At 32.0% G+C, this 20,480-nt stretch overlaps 1 protein-coding gene across 4 annotated transcripts in view; it reads right to left on the reverse strand.

Moving 5' to 3' along the window:
- The window catches only part of LOC130186179 (mediator of RNA polymerase II transcription subunit 13-like), a 105,429-nt gene that overhangs the window by 16,059 nt on the left and 68,890 nt on the right, over positions 1 to 20,480 (reverse strand). For all 4 annotated transcript variants that reach the window (XM_056402989.1, XM_056402988.1, XM_056402987.1 and 1 more), the window contains exons 16-18: positions 19,636 to 19,814; positions 18,407 to 19,335; positions 17,905 to 18,084 (exon numbers count right to left, since the gene is read on the reverse strand). In XM_056402989.1, coding sequence (XP_056258964.1) covers positions 17,905 to 18,084; positions 18,407 to 19,335; positions 19,636 to 19,814 — 1,288 coding nt within the window. The remainder of the gene's footprint in view (positions 1 to 17,904; positions 18,085 to 18,406; positions 19,336 to 19,635; positions 19,815 to 20,480) is intronic.

Below are 20,480 nucleotides of genomic sequence, written 5' to 3' on the forward strand. Positions count from 1 at the left end.
TAGTATGATGAAGCATAAAACCATCTGAAAATGTCATAGTATGGCAAGGTATGAAGACGTCATGGTATAATAAGGCCCTAAAAGTAATCAAAACGACATAGTATAGTATGGCAAAAAATGTGAAAAAACGACATAGTATAGTATGGCAAAAAAATTGAAAAAATTACAAAGCATAATAAAGCATAAAACCATCTGAAAACTTTATAGTATGGCAAGGTATGAAGACGTCATGGTATAATAAGGCCCTAAAAGTAATAAAAACGACATAGTATAGTATGGCAAAAAAGGTGAAAAAACGACATAGTATAGTATGGCAAAAAAATTGAAAAAATGACAAAGTATAATAAAGCATAAAACCATCAGAAAACGTTATAGTATGGCAAGGTATGAAGACGTTATGGTATAATAAGGCCCTAAAAGAAATAAAAACGACATAGTATATTATGGCAAAAAATTGAAAAAACGACATAGTATAGTATGGCGAAAAAATTGAAAAAATTACAAAGCATAATAAAGCATAAAACCATCTGAAAACGTTATAGTATGGCAAGGTATGAAAACGTCATGGTATAATAAGGCCGTAAAAGCAATAAAAACGACATAGTATAGTATGGCAAAAAATGTGAAAAAACGACATAGTATAGTATGGCGAAAAAATTGAAAAAATGACAAAGTATAATAAAGCATAAAACCATCTGAAAATGTCATAGTATGGCAAGGTATGAAGACGTCATAGTATAGTAAGGCCCTAAAAGCAATAAAAACGACATAGTATAGTATGGCAAAAAACGACATAGTATAGTATGGCAAAAAAGGTGAAAAAACGACATAGTATAGTATGGCGAGAAAATTGAAAAAATGACAAAGTATAATAAAGCACAAAACCATCTGAAAATATCATAGTATGGCAAGGTATGAAGACGTCATAGTATAGTAAGGCCCTAAAAGCAAAAAAAAGAAAGAAAGACATTGTATAGTATGGCAAAAACGTGAAAAAACAACATACTATAATAATTGTAGTAAGTAAGTTTCATAGTGTAGTAAAGAATAAAACCATCATAGTGTAGTCAGGCATCATAGCCAGAGATAACTGAAAACTCATAAAGGGACAGAGAAATCATGAAAATTCAATGCAGAAAGGTACCATGTGGGGTTTGAACCCTTAACCTTTGCATTGAGAGTCCACAGTTTTAACCACTATGCTACACTATATATTGTGATTTTTATCAAGGTCAGCAAATAATACATAAAAGTTTAGGAAGTCGCTAAGGAACGTGATATCAAGCAAATAACGTAGCATAATAAGACATAAAAACATTAAATAAAACCTCATAGTATAGTAAGATATGAAGACATCATGGTATAATAAGGCCGTAAGCAATAAAAACGACATTGTATAGTATGGCAAAAAATGTCAAAAGAAGGTCATAGTATAATGAAGCATAAAACCATCTGAAAATGTCATAGTATGGCAAGGTATGAAGATGTCATGGTATAATAAGGCCCTAAAAGTAATAAAAACGACATAGTATAGTATGGCAAAAAATTTGAAAAAACGACATAGTATAGTATGGCGATAAAATTGAAAAAATTACAAAGCATAATAAAGCATAAAACCATCTGAAAACGTTATAGTATGGCAAGGTATGAAGACGTCATGGTATAATAAGGCCCTAAAAGCAATAAAAACGACATAGTATAGTATGGCAAAAAAGGTGAAAAAACGACATAGTATAGTATGGCAAAAAAATTGAAAAAATGACAAAGTATAATAAAGCATAAAACCATCAGAAAACGTTATAGTATGGCAAGGTATGAAGACCTTATGGTATAACAAGGCCCTAAAAGCAATAAAAACGACATAGTATAGTATGGCAAAAAACAACATAGTATAGTATGGCAAAAAAATTCAAGAAATGAGAAAGTATAATACAGCATAAAACCAACAGAAAACGTCATAGTATGGCAAGGTATGAAGACGTCATGGTATAATAAGGCCCTAAAAGAAATAAAAACGACATAGTATATTATGGCAAAAAATGTGAAAAAACGACATAGTGTAGTATGGCGAAAAAATTGAAAAAATTACAAAGCATAATAAAGCATAAAACCATCTGAAAACGTTATAGTATGGCAAGGTATGAAAACGTCATGGTATAATAAGGCCGTAAAAGCAATAAAAACGACATAGTATAGTATGGCAAAAAAGGTGAAAAAACGACATAGTATAGTATGGCGAAAAAATTGAAAAAATGACAAAGTATAATAAAGCATAAAACCATCTGAAAACGTTATAGTATGGCAAGGTATGAAAACGTCATGGTATAATAAGGCCGTAAAAGCAATAAAAACGACATAGTATAGTATGGCAAAAAATGTGAAAAAACGACATAGTATAGTATGGCAAAAAAATTGAAAAAATTACAAAGCATAATAAAGCATAAAACCATCTGAAAACGTCATAATATGGTAAGGTATAAAGATGTCATGGTATAATAAGGCCCTAAAAGTAATAAAAACGACATAGTATAGTATGGCAAAAAATGTGAAAAAACAACATAGTATAGTATGGCGAAAAAATTGAAAAAATTACAAAGTATAATAAAGCATAAAACCATCTGAAAATGTTATAGTATGGCAAGGTATGAAAACGTCATGGTATAATAAGGCCGAAAAAGCAATAAAAACGACATTGTATAGTATGGCAAAAAACGACATAGTATAGTATGGCAAAAAATGTGAAAAAACGACATAGTATAGTATGGCGAAAAAATTGAAAAAATGACAAAGTATAATAAAGCATAAAACCATCTGAAAATATCATAGTATGGCAAGGTATGAAGACGTCATAGTATAGTAAGGCCCTAAAAGCAAAAAAAAGAAAGAAAGACATTGTATAGTATGGCAAAAAATGTGAAAAAACAACATACTATAATAATTGTAGTAAGTAAGTTTCATAGTGTAGTAAAGAATAAAACCATCATAGTGTAGTCAGGGATCATAGCCAGAGATAACTGATAACTCATAAAGGGACAGAGAAATCATGAAAATTCAATGCAGAAAGGTACCATGTGGGGTTTGAACCCTTAACCTTTGCATTGAGAGTCCACAGTATTACCACTATGCTACACTATATATTGTGATTTTTCTCAAGGTCAGCAAATAATACATAAAAGTTTAGGAAGTGGCTAAGGAACGTGATATCAAGCAAATAACGTAGCATAATAAGACATAAAAACATTAAATAAAACCTCATAGTATAGTAAGATATGAAAACATCATGGTATAATAAGGTATTAAGAGCAATAAGAACGACATTGTATAGTATGGCAAAAAATGTCAAAAGAAGGTCATAGTATAATGAAGCATAAAACCATCTGAAAATGTCATAGTATGGCAAGGTATGAAGACGTCATGGTATAATATGGCTCTAAAAGCAAAAAAAAACATCATAGTATAGTATGGCAAAAAATGTGAAAAAACGACATAGTATAGTATGGCAAAAAAACTGAAAAAATGACAAAGTATAATAAAGCATAAAACCATCTGAAAACGTCATAATATGGCAAGGTATAAAGACGTCATGGTATAATAAGGCCCTAAAAGCAATAAAAACGACAAAGTATAGTATGGCAAAAAACGACATAGTATAGTATGGCAAAAAAATTCAAGAAATGAGAAAGTATAATACAGCATAAAACCAACAGAAAACGTCATAGTATGGCAAGGTATGAAGACGTCATGGTATAATAAGGCCCTAAAAGAAATAAAAACGACATAGTATATTATGGCAAAAAATGTGAAAAAACGACATAGTATAGTATGGCGAAAAAATTGAAAAAATTACAAAGCATAATAAAGCATAAAACCATCTGAAAACGTTATAGTATGGCAAGGTATGAAAACGTCATGGTATAATAAGGCCGTAAAAGCAATAAAAACGACATAGTATAGTATGGCAAAAAATGTGAAAAAACGACATAGTATAGTATGGCAAAAAAATTGAAAAAATTACAAAGCATAATAAAGCATAAAACCATCTGAAAACGTCATAATATGGTAAGGTATAAAGATGTCATGGTATAATAAGGCCCTAAAAGTAATAAAAACGACATAGTATAGTATGGCAAAAAATGTGAAAAAACAACATAGTATAGTATGGCGAAAAAATTGAAAAAATTACAAAGTATAATAAAGCATAAAACCATCTGAAAATGTTATAGTATGGCAAGGTATGAAAACGTCATGGTATAATAAGGCCGAAAAAGCAATAAAAACGACATAGTATAGTATGGCAAAAAATGTGAAAAAACGACATAGTATAGTATGGCGAAAAAATTGAAAAAATGACAAAGTATAATAAAGCATAAAACCATCTGAAAATATCATAGTATGGCAAGGTATGAAGACGTCATAGTATAGTAAGGCCCTAAAAGCAAAAAAAAAGAAAGAAAGACATTGTATAGTATGGCAAAAACGTGAAAAAACAACATACTATAATAATTGTAGTAAGTAAGTTTCATAGTGTAGTAAAGAATAAAACCATCATAGTGTAGTCAGGGATCATAGCCAGAGATAACTGATAACTCATAAAGGGACAGAGAAATCATGAAAATTCAATGCAGAAAGGTACCATGTGGGGTTTGAACCCTTAACCTTTGCATTGAGAGTCCACAGTTTTAACCACTATGCTACACTATATATTGTGATTTTTCTCAAGGTCAGCAAATAATACATAAAAGTTTAGGAAGTCGCTAAGGTACGTGATATCAAGCAAATAACGTAGCATAATAAGACATAAAAACATTAAATAAAACCTCATAGTATAGTAAGATATGAAGACATCATGGTATAATAAGGCCGTAAGCAATAAAAATGACATTGTATAGTATGGAAAAAATGTCAAAAGAAGGTCATAGTATGATGAAGCATAAAACCATCTGAAAATGTCATAGTATGGCAAGGTATGAAGACGTCATGGTATAATAAGGCCCTAAAAGTAATAAAAACGACATAGTATAGTATGGCAAAAAATGTGAAAAAACGACATAGTATAGTATGGCAAAAAAATTGAAAAAATTACAAAGCATAATAAAGCATAAAACCATCTGAAAACATTATAGTACGGCAAGGTATGAAGACGTCATGGTATAATAAGGCCCTAAAAGCAATAAAAACGACATAGTATAGTATGGCAAAAAAGGTGAAAAAACGACATAGTATAGTATGGCAAAAAAATTGAAAAAATGACAAAGTATAATAAAGCATAAAACCATCAGAAAACGTTATAGTATGGCAAGGTATGAAGACGTTATGGTATAATAAGGCCCTAAAAGAAATAAAAACGACATAGTATATTATGGCAAAAAATGTGAAAAAACGACATAGTATAGTATGGCGAAAAAATTAAAAAAATTACAAAGCATAATAAAGCATAAAACCATCTGAAAACGTTATAGTATGGCAAGGTATGAAGACGTCATAGTATAGTAAGGCCCTAAAAGCAATAAAAACGACATAGTATAGTATGGCAAAAAACGACATAGTATAGTATGGCAAAAAAGGTGAAAAAACGACATAGTATAGTATGGCGAGAAAATTGAAAAAATGACAAAGTATAATAAAGCACAAAACCATCTGAAAATATCATAGTATGGCAAGGTATGAAAACGTCATGGTATAATAAGGCCCTAAAAGCAAAAAAAAAGAAAGAAAGACATTGTATAGTATGGCAAAAACGTGAAAAAACAACATACTATAATAATTGTAGTAAGTAAGTTTCATAGTGTAGTAAAGAATAAAACCATCATAGTGTAGTCAGGCATCATAGCCAGAGATAACTGAAAACTCATAAAGGGACAGAGAAATCATGAAAATTCAATGCAGAAAGGTACCATGTGGGGTTTGAACCCTTAACCTTTGCATTGAGAGTCCACAGTTTTAAGCACTATGCTACACTATATATTGTGATTTTTATCAAGGTCAACAAATAATACATAAAAGTTTAGGAAGTCGCTAAGGAACGTGATATCAAGCAAATAACGTAGAATAATAAGACATAAAAACATTAAATAAAACCTCATAGTATAGTAAGATATGAAGACATCATGGTATAATAAGGCCGTAAGCAATAAAAACGACATTGTATAGTATGGCAAAAAATGTCAAAAGAAGGTCATAGTATAATGAAGCATAAAACCATCTGAAAATGTCATAGTATGGCAAGGTATGAAGATGTCATGGTATAATAAGGCCCTAAAAGTAATAAAAACGACATAGTATAGTATGGCAAAAAATTTTGAAAAAACGACATAGTATAGTATGGCGATAAAATTGAAAAAATTACAAAGCATAATAAAGCATAAAACCATCTGAAAACGTTATAGTATGGCAAGGTATGAAAACGTCATGGTATAATAAGGCCGTAAAAGCAATAAAAACGACATAGTATAGTATGGCAAAAAAGGTGAAAAAACGACATAGTATAGTATGGCGAAAAAATTGAAAAAATGACAAAGTATAATAAAGCATAAAACCATCTGAAAATATCATAGTATGGCAAGGTATGAAGACGTCATAGTATAGTAAGGCCCTAAAAGCAAAAAAAAAGAAAGAAAGACATTGTATAGTATGGCAAAAACGTGAAAAAACAACATACTATAATAATTGTAGTAAGTAAGTTTCATAGTGTAGTAAAGAATAAAACCATCATAGTGTAGTCAGGGATCATAGCCAGAGATAACTGAAAACTCATAAAGGGACAGAGAAATCATGAAAATTCAATGCAGAAAGGTACCATGTGGGGTTTGAACCCTTAACCTTTGCATTGAGAGTCCACAGTTTTAACCACTATGCTACACTATATATTGTGATTTTTCTCAAGGTCAGCAAATAATACATAAAAGTTTAGGAAGTCGCTAAGGTACGTGATATCAAGCAAATAACGTAGCATAATAAGACATAAAAACATTAAATAAAACCTCATAGTATAGTAAGATATGAAGACATCATGGTATAATAAGGCCGTAAGCAATAAAAACGACATTGTATAGTATGGCAAAAAATGTCAAAAGAAGGTCATAGTATGATGAAGCATAAAACCATCTGAAAATGTCATAGTATGGCAAGGTATGAAGACGTCATGGTATAATAAGGCCCTAAAAGTAATAAAAACGACATAGTATAATATGGTAAAAAATGTGAAAAAACGACATAGTATAGTATGGCAAAAAAATTGAAAAAATTACAAAGCATAATAAAGCATAAAACCATCTGAAAACGTTATAGTACGGGAAGGTATGAAGATGTCATAGTATAATAAGGCCCTAAAAGTAATAAAAATGACATAGTATAGTATGGCAAAAAATGTGAAAAAACAACATAGTATAGTATGGCAAAAAAATTGAAAAAATGACAAAGTATAATAAAGCATAAAACCATCAGAAAACGTTATAGTATGGCAAGGTATGAAGATGTCATGGTATAATAAGGCCCTAAAAGAAATAAAAACGACATAGTATATTATGGCAAAAAATGTGAAAAAACGACATAGTATAGTATGGCGAAAAAATTGAAAAAATGACAAAGTATAATAAAGCATAAAACCATCTGAAAACGTTATAGTACGGCAAGGTATGAAGATGTCATAGTATAATAAGGCCCTAAAAGTAATAAAAACGACATAGTATAGTATGGCAAAAAATTGAAAAAACGACATAGTATAGTAAGGCCCTAAAAGCAAAAAAAAAGAAAGAAAGACATTGTATAGTATGGCAAGGTATGAAGACGTCATAGTATAGTATGGCAAAAAATGTGAAAAAACAACATAGTATAGTATGGCAAAAAAATTGAAAAAACGACATAGTATAGTATGGCGAAAAAATTGAAAAAATGACAAAGTATAATAAAGCATAAAACCATCTGAAAATATCATAGTATGGCAAGGTATGAAGACGTCATGGTATAATAAGGCCCTAAAAGCAAAAAAAAAGAAAGAAAGACATTGTATAGTATGGCAAAAAAATTGAAAAAATGACAAAGTATAATAAAGCATAAAACCATCTGAAAATGTTATAGTATGGCAAAAAAATTGAAAAAATTACAAAGCATAATAAAGCATAAAACCATCTGAAAACGTTATAGTATGGCAAGGTATGAAAACGTCATGGTATAATAAGGCCGTAAAAGCAATAAAAACGACATAGTATAATATGGTAAAAAATGTGAAAAAACGACATTGTATAGTATGGCAAAAAAATTGAAAAAATTACAAAGCACAATAAAGCATAAAACCATCTGAAAACGTCATAATATGGCAAGGTATGAAAACGTCATGGTATAATAAGGCCCTAAAAGCAAAAAAAAAGAAAGAAAGACATTGTATAGTATGGCAAAAAAGGTGAAAAAACGACATAGTATAGTATGGCAAAAAAATTGAAAAAATTACAAAGTATAATAAAGCATAAAACCATCAGAAAACGTTATAGTATGGCAAAAAAAAAAAAAAAATAAAAAAAAAAAAAAAAAAAAATAAAAAAAAAAAAAAAAAATAAAAAAAAAAAAAAAAAAAAAAAAATAAAAAAAAAAAAAAAAAAAAAAAAAAAAAAAAAAAAAAAAAAAAAAAAAAAAAAAAAAAAAAAAAAAAAAAAAAAAAAAAAAAAAAAAAATAAAAAAAAAAAAAAAAAAAAAAAAAAAAAAAAAAAAAATAAAAAAAAAAAAAAAAAAAAAAAAAAAATGTGAAAAAACAACATACTATAATAATTGTAGTAAGTAAGTTTCATAGTGTAGTAAAGAATAAAACCATCATAGTGTAGTCAGGGATCATAGCCAGAGATAACTGATAACTCATAAAGGGACAGAGAAATCATGAAAATTCAATGCAGAAAGGTACCATGTGGGGTTTGAACCCTTAACCTTTGCATTGAGAGTCCACAGTTTTAACCACTATGCTACACTATATATTGTGATTTTTCTCAAGGTCAGCAAATAATACATAAAAGTTTAGGAAGTGGCTAAGGAACGTGATATCAAGCAAATAACGTAGCATAATAAGACATAAAAACATTAAATAAAACCTCATAGTATAGTAAGATATGAAAACATCATGGTATAATAAGGCCGTAAGCAATAAAAACGACATAGTATAATATGGTAAAAAATGTGAAAAAACGACATAGTATAGTAAGATATGAAAACATCATGGTATAATAAGGTATTAAGAGCAATAAGAACGACATTGTATAGTATGGCAAAAAATGTCAAAAGAAGGTCATAGTATAATGAAGCATAAAACCATCTGAAAATGTCATAGTATGGCAAGGTATGAAGACGTCATGGTATAATATGGCTCTAAAAGCAAAAAAAAACATCATAGTATAGTATGGCAAAAAATGTGAAAAAACGACATTGTATAGTATGGCAAAAAAACTGAAAAAATGACAAAGTATAATAAAGCATAAAACCATCTGAAAACGTCATAATATGGCAAGGTATGAAGATGTCATTGTATAATAAAGCCCTAAAAGTAATAAAAAAGACATAGTATAGTATGGCAAAAAATGTGAAAAAACGACATAGTATAGTATGGCAAAAAAATTGAAAAAATGACAAAGTATAATAAAGCATAAAACCATCAGAAAACGTTATAGTATGGCAAGGTATGAAGACGTTATGGTATAACAAGGCCCTAAAAGCAATAAAAACGACAAAGTATAGTATGGCAAAAAACGACATAGTATAGTATGGCAAAAAAATTCAAGAAATGAGAAAGTATAATACAGCATAAAACCAACAGAAAACGTCATAGTATGGCAAGGTATGAAGACGTCATGGTATAATAAGGCCCTAAAAGAAATAAAAACGACATAGTATATTATGGCAAAAAATGTGAAAAAACGACATAGTATAGTATGGCGAAAAAATTGAAAAAATTACAAAGCATAATAAAGCATAAAACCATCAGAAAACGTTATAGTATGGCAAGGTATGAAAACGTCATGGTATAATAAGGCCGTAAAAGCAATAAAAACGACATAGTATAGTATGGCAAAAAATGTGAAAAAACGACATAGTATAGTATGGCGAAAAAATTGAAAAAATTACAAAGCATAATAAAGCATAAAACCATCTGAAAACGTCATAATATGGTAAGGTATAAAGATGTCATGGTATAATAAGGCTGTAAAAGCAATAAAAACGACATAGTATAGTATGGCAAAAAATGTGAAAAAACGACATAGTATAGTATGGCGAAAAAATTGAAAAAATTACAAAGTATAATAAAGCATAAAACCATCTGAAAACGTTATAGTATGGCAAGGTATGAAAACGTCATGGTATAATAAGGCCGAAAAAGCAATAAAAACGACATAGTATAGTATGGCAAAAAATGTGAAAAAACGACATAGTATAGTATGGCGAAAAAATTGAAAAAATGACAAAGTATAATAAAGCATAAAACCATCTGAAAATATCATAGTATGGCAAGGTATGAAGACGTCATAGTATAGTAAGGCCCTAAAAGCAAAAAAAAAGAAAGAAAGACATTGTATAGTATGGCAAAAACGTGAAAAAACAACATACTATAATAATTGTAGTAAGTAAGTTTCATAGTGTAGTAAAGAATAAAACCATCATAGTGTAGTCAGGGATCATAGCCAGAGATAACTGATAACTCATAAAGGGACAGAGAAATCATGAAAATTCAATGCAGAAAGGTACCATGTGGGGTTTGAACCCTTAACCTTTGCATTGAGAGTCCACAGTTTTAACCACTATGCTACACTATATATTGTGATTTTTCTCAAGGTCAGCAAATAATACATAAAAGTTTAGGAAGTCGCTAAGGTACGTGATATCAAGCAAATAACGTAGCATAATAAGACATAAAAACATTAAATAAAACCTCATAGTATAGTAAGATATGAAGACATCATGGTATAATAAGGCCGTAAGCAATAAAAACGACATTGTATAGTATGGAAAAAATGTCAAAAGAAGGTCATAGTATGATGAAGCATAAAACCATCTGAAAATGTCATAGTATGGCAAGGTATGAAGACGTCATGGTATAATAAGGCCCTAAAAGTAATAAAAACGACATAGTATAGTATGGCAAAAAATGTGAAAAAACGACATAGTATAGTATGGCAAAAAAATTGAAAAAATTACAAAGCATAATAAAGCATAAAACCATCTGAAAACTTTATAGTATGGCAAGGTATGAAGACGTCATGGTATAATAAGGCCCTAAAAGCAATAAAAACGACATAGTATAGTATGGCAAAAAAGGTGAAAAAACGACATAGTATAGTATGGCGAAAAAATTGAAAAAATGACAAAGTATAATAAAGCATAAAACCATCTGAAAACATTATAGTACGGCAAGGTATGAAGATGTCATAGTATAATAAGGCCCTAAAAATAATAAAAAACGACATAGTATAGTATGGCAAAAAATGTGAAAAAACGACATAGTATAGTATGGCAAAAAAATTGAAAAAATGACAAAGTATAATAAAGCATAAAACCATCAGAAAACGTTATAGTATGGTAGGGTATGAAGACGTTATGGTATAATAAGGCCCTAAAAGAAATAAAAACGACATAGTATATTATGGCAAAAAATGTGAAAAAACGACATAGTATAGTATGGCGAAAAAATTAAAAAAATTACAAAGCATAATAAAGCATAAAACCATCTGAAAACGTTATAGTATGGCAAGGTATGAAAACGTCATGGTATAATAAGGCCGAAAAAGCAATAAAAACGACATAGTATAGTATGGCAAAAAATGTGAAAAAACGACATAGTATAGTATGGCGAAAAAATTGAAAAAATGACAAAGTATAATAAAGCATAAAACCATCTGAAAATGTCATAGTATGGCAAGGTATGAAGACGTCATAGTATAGTAAGGCCCTAAAAGCAATAAAAACGACATAGTATAGTATGGCAAAAAACGACATAGTATAGTATGGCAAAAAAGGTGAAAAAACGACATAGTATAGTATGGCGAGAAAATTGAAAAAATGACAAAGTATAATAAAGCACAAAACCATCTGAAAATATCATAGTATGGCAAGGTATGAAGACGTCATAGTATAGTAAGGCCCTAAAAGCAAAAAAAAAGAAAGAAAGACATTGTATAGTATGGCAAAAACGTGAAAAAACAACATACTATAATAATTGTAGTAAGTAAGTTTCATAGTGTAGTAAAGAATAAAACCATCATAGTGTAGTCAGGCATCATAGCCAGAGATAACTGAAAACTCATAAAGGGACAGAGAAATCATGAAAATTCAATGCAGAAAGGTACCATGTGGGGTTTGAACCCTTAACCTTTGCATTGAGAGTCCACAGTTTTAACCACTATGCTACACTATATATTGTGATTTTTATCAAGGTCAGCAAATAATACATAAAAGTTTAGGAAGTCGCTAAGGAACGTGATATCAAGCAAATAACGTAGAATAATAAGACATAAAAACATTAAATAAAACCTCATAGTATAGTAAGATATGAAGACATCATGGTATAATAAGGCCGTAAGCAATAAAAACGACATTGTATAGTATGGCAAAAAATGTCAAAAGAAGGTCATAGTATAATGAAGCATAAAACCATCTGAAAATGTCATAGTATGGCAAGGTATGAAGATGTCATGGTATAATAAGGCCCTAAAAGTAATAAAAACGACATAGTATAGTATGGCAAAAAATTTGAAAAAACGACATAGTATAGTATGGCGATAAAATTGAAAAAATTACAAAGCATAATAAAGCATAAAACCATCTGAAAACGTTATAGTATGGCAAGGTATGAAGACGTCATGGTATAATAAGGCCCTAAAAGTAATAAAAACGACATAGTATAGTATGGCAAAAAATGTGAAAAAACAACATAGTATAGTATGGCGAAAAAATTGAAAAAATGACAAAGTATAATAAAGCATAAAACCATCTGAAAACGTTATAGTACGGCAAGGTATGAAGATGTCATAGTATAATAAGGCCCTAAAAGTAATAAAAATGACATAGTATAGTATGGCAAAAAATGTGAAAAAACGACATAGTATAGTATGGCAAAAAAATTGAAAAAATGACAAAGTATAATAAAGCATAAAACCATCAGAAAACGTTATAGTATGGCAAGGTATGAAGACCTTATGGTATAACAAGGCCCTAAAAGCAATAAAAACGACATAGTATAGTATGGCAAAAAACAACATAGTATAGTATGGCGAAAAAATTGAAAAAATTACAAAGCATAATAAAGCATAAAACCATCTGAAAACGTTATAGTATGGCAAGGTATGAAAACGTCATGGTATAATAAGGCCGTAAAAGCAATAAAAACGACATAGTATAGTATGGCAAAAAAGGTGAAAAAACGACATAGTATAGTATGGCGAAAAAATTGAAAAAATGACAAAGTATAATAAAGCATAAAACCATCTGAAAATATCATAGTATGGCAAGGTATGAAGACGTCATAGTATAGTAAGGCCCTAAAAGCAAAAAAAAGAAAGAAAGACATTGTATAGTATGGCAAAAACGTGAAAAAACAACATACTATAATAATTGTAGTAAGTAAGTTTCATAGTGTAGTAAAGAATAAAACCATCATAGTGTAGTCAGGCATCATAGCCAGAGATAACTGAAAACTCATAAAGGGACAGAGAAATCATGAAAATTCAATGCAGAAAGGTACCATGTGGGGTTTGAACCCTTAACCTTTGCATTGAGAGTCCACAGTTTTAACCACTATGCTACACTATATATTGTGATTTTTCTCAAGGTCAGCAAATAATACATAAAAGTTTAGGAAGTCGCTAAGGTACGTGATATCAAGCAAATAACGTAGCATAATAAGACATAAAAACATTAAATAAAACCTCATAGTATAGTAAGATATGAAAACATCATGGTATAATAAGGTCGTAAGAGCAATAAGAACGACATTGTATAGTATGGCAAAAAATGTCAAAAGAAGGTCATAGTATAATGAAGCATAAAACCATCTGAAAATGTCATAGTATGGCAAGGTATGAAGACTTCATGGTATAATAAGGCCCTAAAAGCAATAAAAACGACATAGTATTGTATGGCAAAAAATGTGAAAAAACGACATAGTATAGTATGGCGAAAAAATTGAAAAAATTACAAAGCATAATAAAGCATAAAACCATCTGAAAACGTTATAGTACGGGAAGGTATGAAGATGTCATAGTATAATAAGGCCCTAAAAGTAATAAAAATGACATAGTATAGTATGGCAAAAAATGTGAAAAAACAACATAGTATAGTATGGCAAAAAAATTGAAAAAATGACAAAGTATAATAAAGCATAAAACCATCAGAAAACGTTATAGTATGGCAAGGTATGAAGATGTTATGGTATAATAAGGCCCTAAAAGAAATAAAAACGACATAGTATATTATGGCAAAAAATGTGAAAAAACGACATGTATGGCGAAAAAATTGAAAAAATGACAAAGTATAATAAAGCATAAAACCATCTGAAAACGTTATAGTACGGCAAGGTATGAAGATGTCATAGTATAATAAGGCCCTAAAAGTAATAAAAACGACATAGTATAGTATGGCAAAAAATTTGAAAAAACGACATAGTATAGTATGGCAAAAAAATTGAAAAAATTACAAAGCACAATAAAGCATAAAACCATCTGAAAACGTTATAGTACAGCAAGGTATGAAGATGTCATAGTATAATAAGGCCCTAAAAGCAATCAAAACGACATAGTATAGTATGGCAAAAAATGTGAAAAAACGACATAGTATAGTATGGCAAAAAAATTGAAAAAATGACAAAGTATAATAAAGCATAAAACCATCTGAAAACGTTATAGTACAGCAAGGTATGAAGATGTCATAGTATAATAAGGCCCTAAAAGCAATCAAAACGACATAGTATAGTATGGCAAAAAATGTGAAAAAACGACATAGTATAGTATGGCAAAAAAATTGAAAAAATGACAAAGTATAATAAAGCATAAAACCATCAGAAAACGTTATAGTATGGCAAGGTATGAAGACGTTATGGTATAATAAGGCCCTAAAAGAAATAAAAACGACATAGTATATTATGGCAAAAAATGTGAAAAAACGACATGTATGGCGAAAAAATTGAAAAAATGACAAAGTATAATAAAGCATAAAACCATCTGAAAACGTTATAGTATGGCAAGGTATGAAGACGTTATGGTATAATAAGGCCCTAAAAGAAATAAAAACGACATAGTATATTATGGCAAAAAATGTGAAAAAACGACATGTATGGCGAAAAAATTGAAAAAATGACAAAGTATAATAAAGCATAAAACCATCTGAAAACGTTATAGTACGGCAAGGTATGAAGATGTCATAGTATAATAAGGCCCTAAAAGTAATAAAAACGACATAGTATAGTATGGCAAAAAATTTGAAAAAACGACATAGTATAGTATGGCAAAAAAATTGAAAAAATGACAAAGTATAATAAAGCATAAAACCATCAGAAAACGTTATAGTATGGCAAGGTATGAAGACGTTATGGTATAATAAGGCCCTAAAAGAAATAAAAACGACATAGTATATTATGGCAAAAAATGTGAAAAAACGACATAGTATAGTATGGCGAAAAAATTAAAAAAATTACAAAGCATAATAAAGCATAAAACCATCTGAAAACGTTATAGTATGGCAAGGTATGAAAACGTCATGGTATAATAAGGCCGTAAAAGCAATAAAAACGACATAGTATAGTATGGCAAAAAAGGTGAAAAAACGACATAGTATAGTATGGCGAAAAAATGACAAAGTATAATAAAGCATAAAACCATCTGAAAATATCATAGTATGGCAAGGTATGAAGACGTCATAGTATAGTAAGGCCCTAAAAGCAAAAAAAAGAAAGAAAGACATTGTATAGTATGGCAAAAACGTGAAAAAACAACATACTATAATAATTGTAGTAAGTAAGTTTCATAGTGTAGTAAAGAATAAAACCATCATAGTGTAGTCAGGCATCATAGCCAGAGATAACTGAAAACTCATAAAAGGATAGAGAAATCATGAAAGTTCCATGCAGAAAGGTACCATGTGGGGTTTGAACCCTTGACCTTTGCATTGAGAGTCCACAGTTTTAACCACTATGCTACACTATATATTGTGATTTTTATCAAGGTCAGCAAATAATACATAAAAGTTTAGGAATTGGCTAAGGAACGTGATATCAAGCGAATAACGTTGCATAATAAGACATAAAAACATTAAATAAAACCTCATAGTATAGTAAGATATGAAAACATCATGGTATAATAAGGTCGTAAGAGCAATAAGAACGACATTGTATAGTATGGCAAAAAATGTCAAAAGAAGGTCATAGTATAATGAAGCATAAAACCATCTGAAAATGTCATAGTATGGCAAGGTATGACGACGTCATGGTATAATATGGCTCTAAAAGCAAAAAAAAACATCATAGTATGGTATGGCAAAAAACGACATAGTATAGTATGGCAAAAAAACTGAAAAAATGACAAAGTATAATAAAGCATAAAACCATCTGAAAACGTCATAATATGGCAAGGTATAAAGACGTCATGGTATAATAAGGCCCTAAAAGCAATAAAAACGACATAGTATAGTATGCCAAAAAAATTGAAAAAATTACAAAGTATAATAAAGCATAAAACCATCTGAAAATGTCATAGTATGGCAAGGTATGAAGACGTCATAGTATAGTAAGGCCCTAAAAGCAATAAAAACGACATAGTATAGTATGGCAAAAAACGACATAGTATAGTATGGCAAAAAATTTGAAAAAACTACATAGTATAGTATGGCAAAAAAGGTGAAAAAACGACATAGTATAGTATGGCGAAAAAATTGAAAAAATGACAAAGTATAATAAAGCATAAAACCATCTGAAAACGTTATAGTACGGCAAGGTATGAAGATGTCATAGTATAATAAGGCCCTAAAAGTAATAAAAACGACATAGTATAGTATGGCAAAAAATGTGAAAAAACGACATAGTATAGTATGGCAAAAAAATTGAAAAAATGACAAAGTATAATAAAGCATAAAACCATCTGAAAACGTTATAGTATGGCAAGGTATGAAGCCGTTATGGTATAGTAAGGCCCTAAAAGCAAAAAAAGAAAGAAAGACGTTGTATAGTATGGCAAACGTGACCAAACGTGACTTGGTACTGCTGCAGCACTTTGGCTCGTCGAAAGAAAAAGCCAGAAGAGGAAATATTTTGTTTTTCGAGGATGATGATGACGGGTTGTTTATAGACCCGCAAAAGGCCGTTTGTGAATGGTGCCTTCGCACTTTCCAAATCGCAGTTGAAATATGGGGCAATAAACAGTTTACTGCTTACATTTTAGCAAAGTATTGTTTACTTTAAATACTTGAAGGCTACATGCCACTGTTCTATTTGCAGTGTCAAAATCTGTTTCATTTTATTATTATATCTATTATATGTCCATATTTTTTATGTCTCAGAGTATTAAAATGCTCTGCAATAAAAAGTTGACTGACTGTATATTTTAGCATAGTACTATTTGCTTTAAATTCTTGAAGGCTACATTCCATTGTTCTTTGTTTTTTGTTTTTTTTATTCATATTTTTCAATAAAGGAGTGAAAGAGAAAGTACATGGAATTTATAGTGCGAATGGGAATAGGGACGATTCTGTTCTCCCAAAATATTGGTAGGTCCATATGCAAACCTACGCCCTTGTGTCATTGACGTGATGTGCAAATTAGCGATAGAAAATGATTGCAAAAATGTAAGAGTTTTTTTTTTTTTTTGTGAGCACCCTGCCACCCCCCAACAACATGCCACCATGGGCATCTGCCCATTTGGCCCTATCTAAATCCGACATTGGACTCACCGTAGGAGCCTCTTCCAGCCATCTTATGGAACTGCTGCCAGGTGAGTGGACCCTGAACATGTTGAATGTTTTCCCAGGTCCGGCCCGTTCTCTTCTTCTGGATGGCATCCTGCAGGAAAGGCTGCAGAGACAGCAGCATGCGAACCATGTCCTGGGACGACAACATGCTCATGTCCACCACTGTGGCAGAGACACACACACACACAAATACACACACGCACACGCACACACACACACACACACACACACACACACACACACACACACACAAAAGGATGCATAAACTGGTGAACGCATGTTAACAAGATTCAATACACAAAAAGAAACAAACACACAAAACACATTAATACATAGTTTAGATAACACAAACACAGCTAAAGCATACATAAAATTATTATTCTCATCAAAGACTTAACAATGTGTAAAGTACTATTTGATTTATGGGAGTTTGTGACATATATCATTCAGATCGTTTCTTCAGCAGGTAAATCATGTTCCTCACCATTAGTGTGAGGCCAGGAGTGAAGAGCTGTACTTCTGACAACAGCTGGATCTACTTTCCCTCCTGTGGGGTTATCCACATACTGCAGACCCTGTTCCAAGGCATTGTAACACTCCACACAAGCATCACTCCCATCTGCCCACTGCTTTTCTGACATCCAGCTTTGCAGCAGTGCCCCCTTGCGGCCATGGCAGGAACAGCTGAGGGGGAGGTGCAGTGATGTCAGGGATGAAATTGGCTGGGAGCACTGTTCCTGCAGGAGGATCATGACCAACGGTGAAGCAGGGGCTGCGTCCTGAGGCCGCTTGGCCCTGGGGTCTCCCATAGTTGGGTCCCGCCGGCAAAGAGCCAGCCTCCTCTCAGCTGCCCGGCCCACCTCAGAAGTCCGACCATAAATATCCAGCTCATCCTCCAAGAAGAGGCCTGTTCCGTGGGCCAGCCGCCTGTTCACAATGGCACTGAATCCACACATACAGCGGTACTGATCTTCACAGGTAGAATCTGGGATATACACCCCCACATCTGCTCCTTTGACATTCATATTGCAGGCACAGATACAGCAGCTGTCAAAATTGCGATCCTTGAAGACGTTGAGGACGGAGTCTGAGAGGAGGAGGATAGCATACAGGCTGTGGGCCTCAGGCAGGGAGGGTCCTGGCCGAGCTAGGGGCTCCACAGAGCTGAGAGGCAGGCTGGTCGAGGGCGTAGAGGCTGGAGAGCTCAGCTCAGTACCATCCTGCTTCACCGAACCCTGCCCAGAACTTGCAGCATTAATACCCCTTGGTGTTCGAGGGGTACGTGGAGTGGGCACAGAGAAGCGGGGAGTGGCAGGAGATGGGAGTATACCAACAGTGGTGCTCACAGAAGCAGCGTTGGCACTCATCTGGCCATACTCCTGATCTGTGAGATTGTTGACACTGGGGATGTTTCTGTAAAAGACACATTAAAAGGAAACAAAAACAAATAGTCAGATAGACAAACAAGATCATTCTAACTCTCTGGGGTGCAGCTCTCGAAGGTCACACTGCTCCTTACACCCAAACAGAGTAAAATCTTTTGAACTGACGGACATTATCGTGGTTCGAGCGCTGCACTCTTTGTAGTAAAGCTAAAAAAATCAACCTCACATATTCCTCCTTCAGAAACCACATACTCCAGCACAACACTTTTAAAAGCTTGTGTAAAACCTTTAGAAATGTCTTATAAGCTCATCATAGCTGACTACTCACGTGTATCCATCCCTGATGAAAGTGGTATTCTGGGGATGCATGACTGCGGGGAAATGCTCCATTTTGGGCAAGAGGGCCCAGGATGGACGGTAGTAACACTGCTCAGGAATCTTGAGTGGTGGTAGACTCTGGCTGGGTAGGCAAGATAGTGGGGCAAACATGGAGGAGCCTATTTGTGGCTGGATTGGGAGGAAAAATGTAAGTTTGTCATTTATTAACATCGAGGCACATTTCATTGCACAGAGTATAGTTACAAGAACAGCCACATAATTAGATGCATCTCCCCAGTACCAGGTAGGAATCCCTTTTGATTCTAAAACTGTAAGCACACATCCCAACACTGCAGGACATCTGAATTAACTAATGTCACTATAATGCTATTCAAGGATAAAACTGGCAATATCCTATATTTTTCTTATTGTCAGCAAATCCCATTAAAAGACTAAAAATTTTTGTCTATTTTGTGCTGACTTATTTTGGCAGCAGATTAATACACATTTAGTGCCGTCGAGAGTATCTACAGCAGCAGGGCATTGTAGGTGGAGTTGAACTACAACAGACTACACTAAAATAAACTAGAGTACCCATGTTCATTGTAATGACGGATCAAATCACCCAGTGCAACATTGTGGCTCATTGATACAATGGAGCTTTATGGCACAGAGCAATAAGCTATTCATGCCAGTAGGATAAAATCATTGTTGACGTAGTGTTTAAGTCATAGTGTTTAGGTATATTGTGTTCAAATTATGTACTGATCAAATCAAGAAGTCTAATATGTTCCACACATATGTGTGTGGAACATCGCATGCTATATTTTAACTGCCAACTAAATATCACAAAAG

Source organism: Seriola aureovittata, chromosome 18 (assembly GCF_021018895.1).
Source record: "Seriola aureovittata isolate HTS-2021-v1 ecotype China chromosome 18, ASM2101889v1, whole genome shotgun sequence".
NCBI classification, from domain to species: Eukaryota; Metazoa; Chordata; class Actinopteri; order Carangiformes; family Carangidae; genus Seriola; species Seriola aureovittata.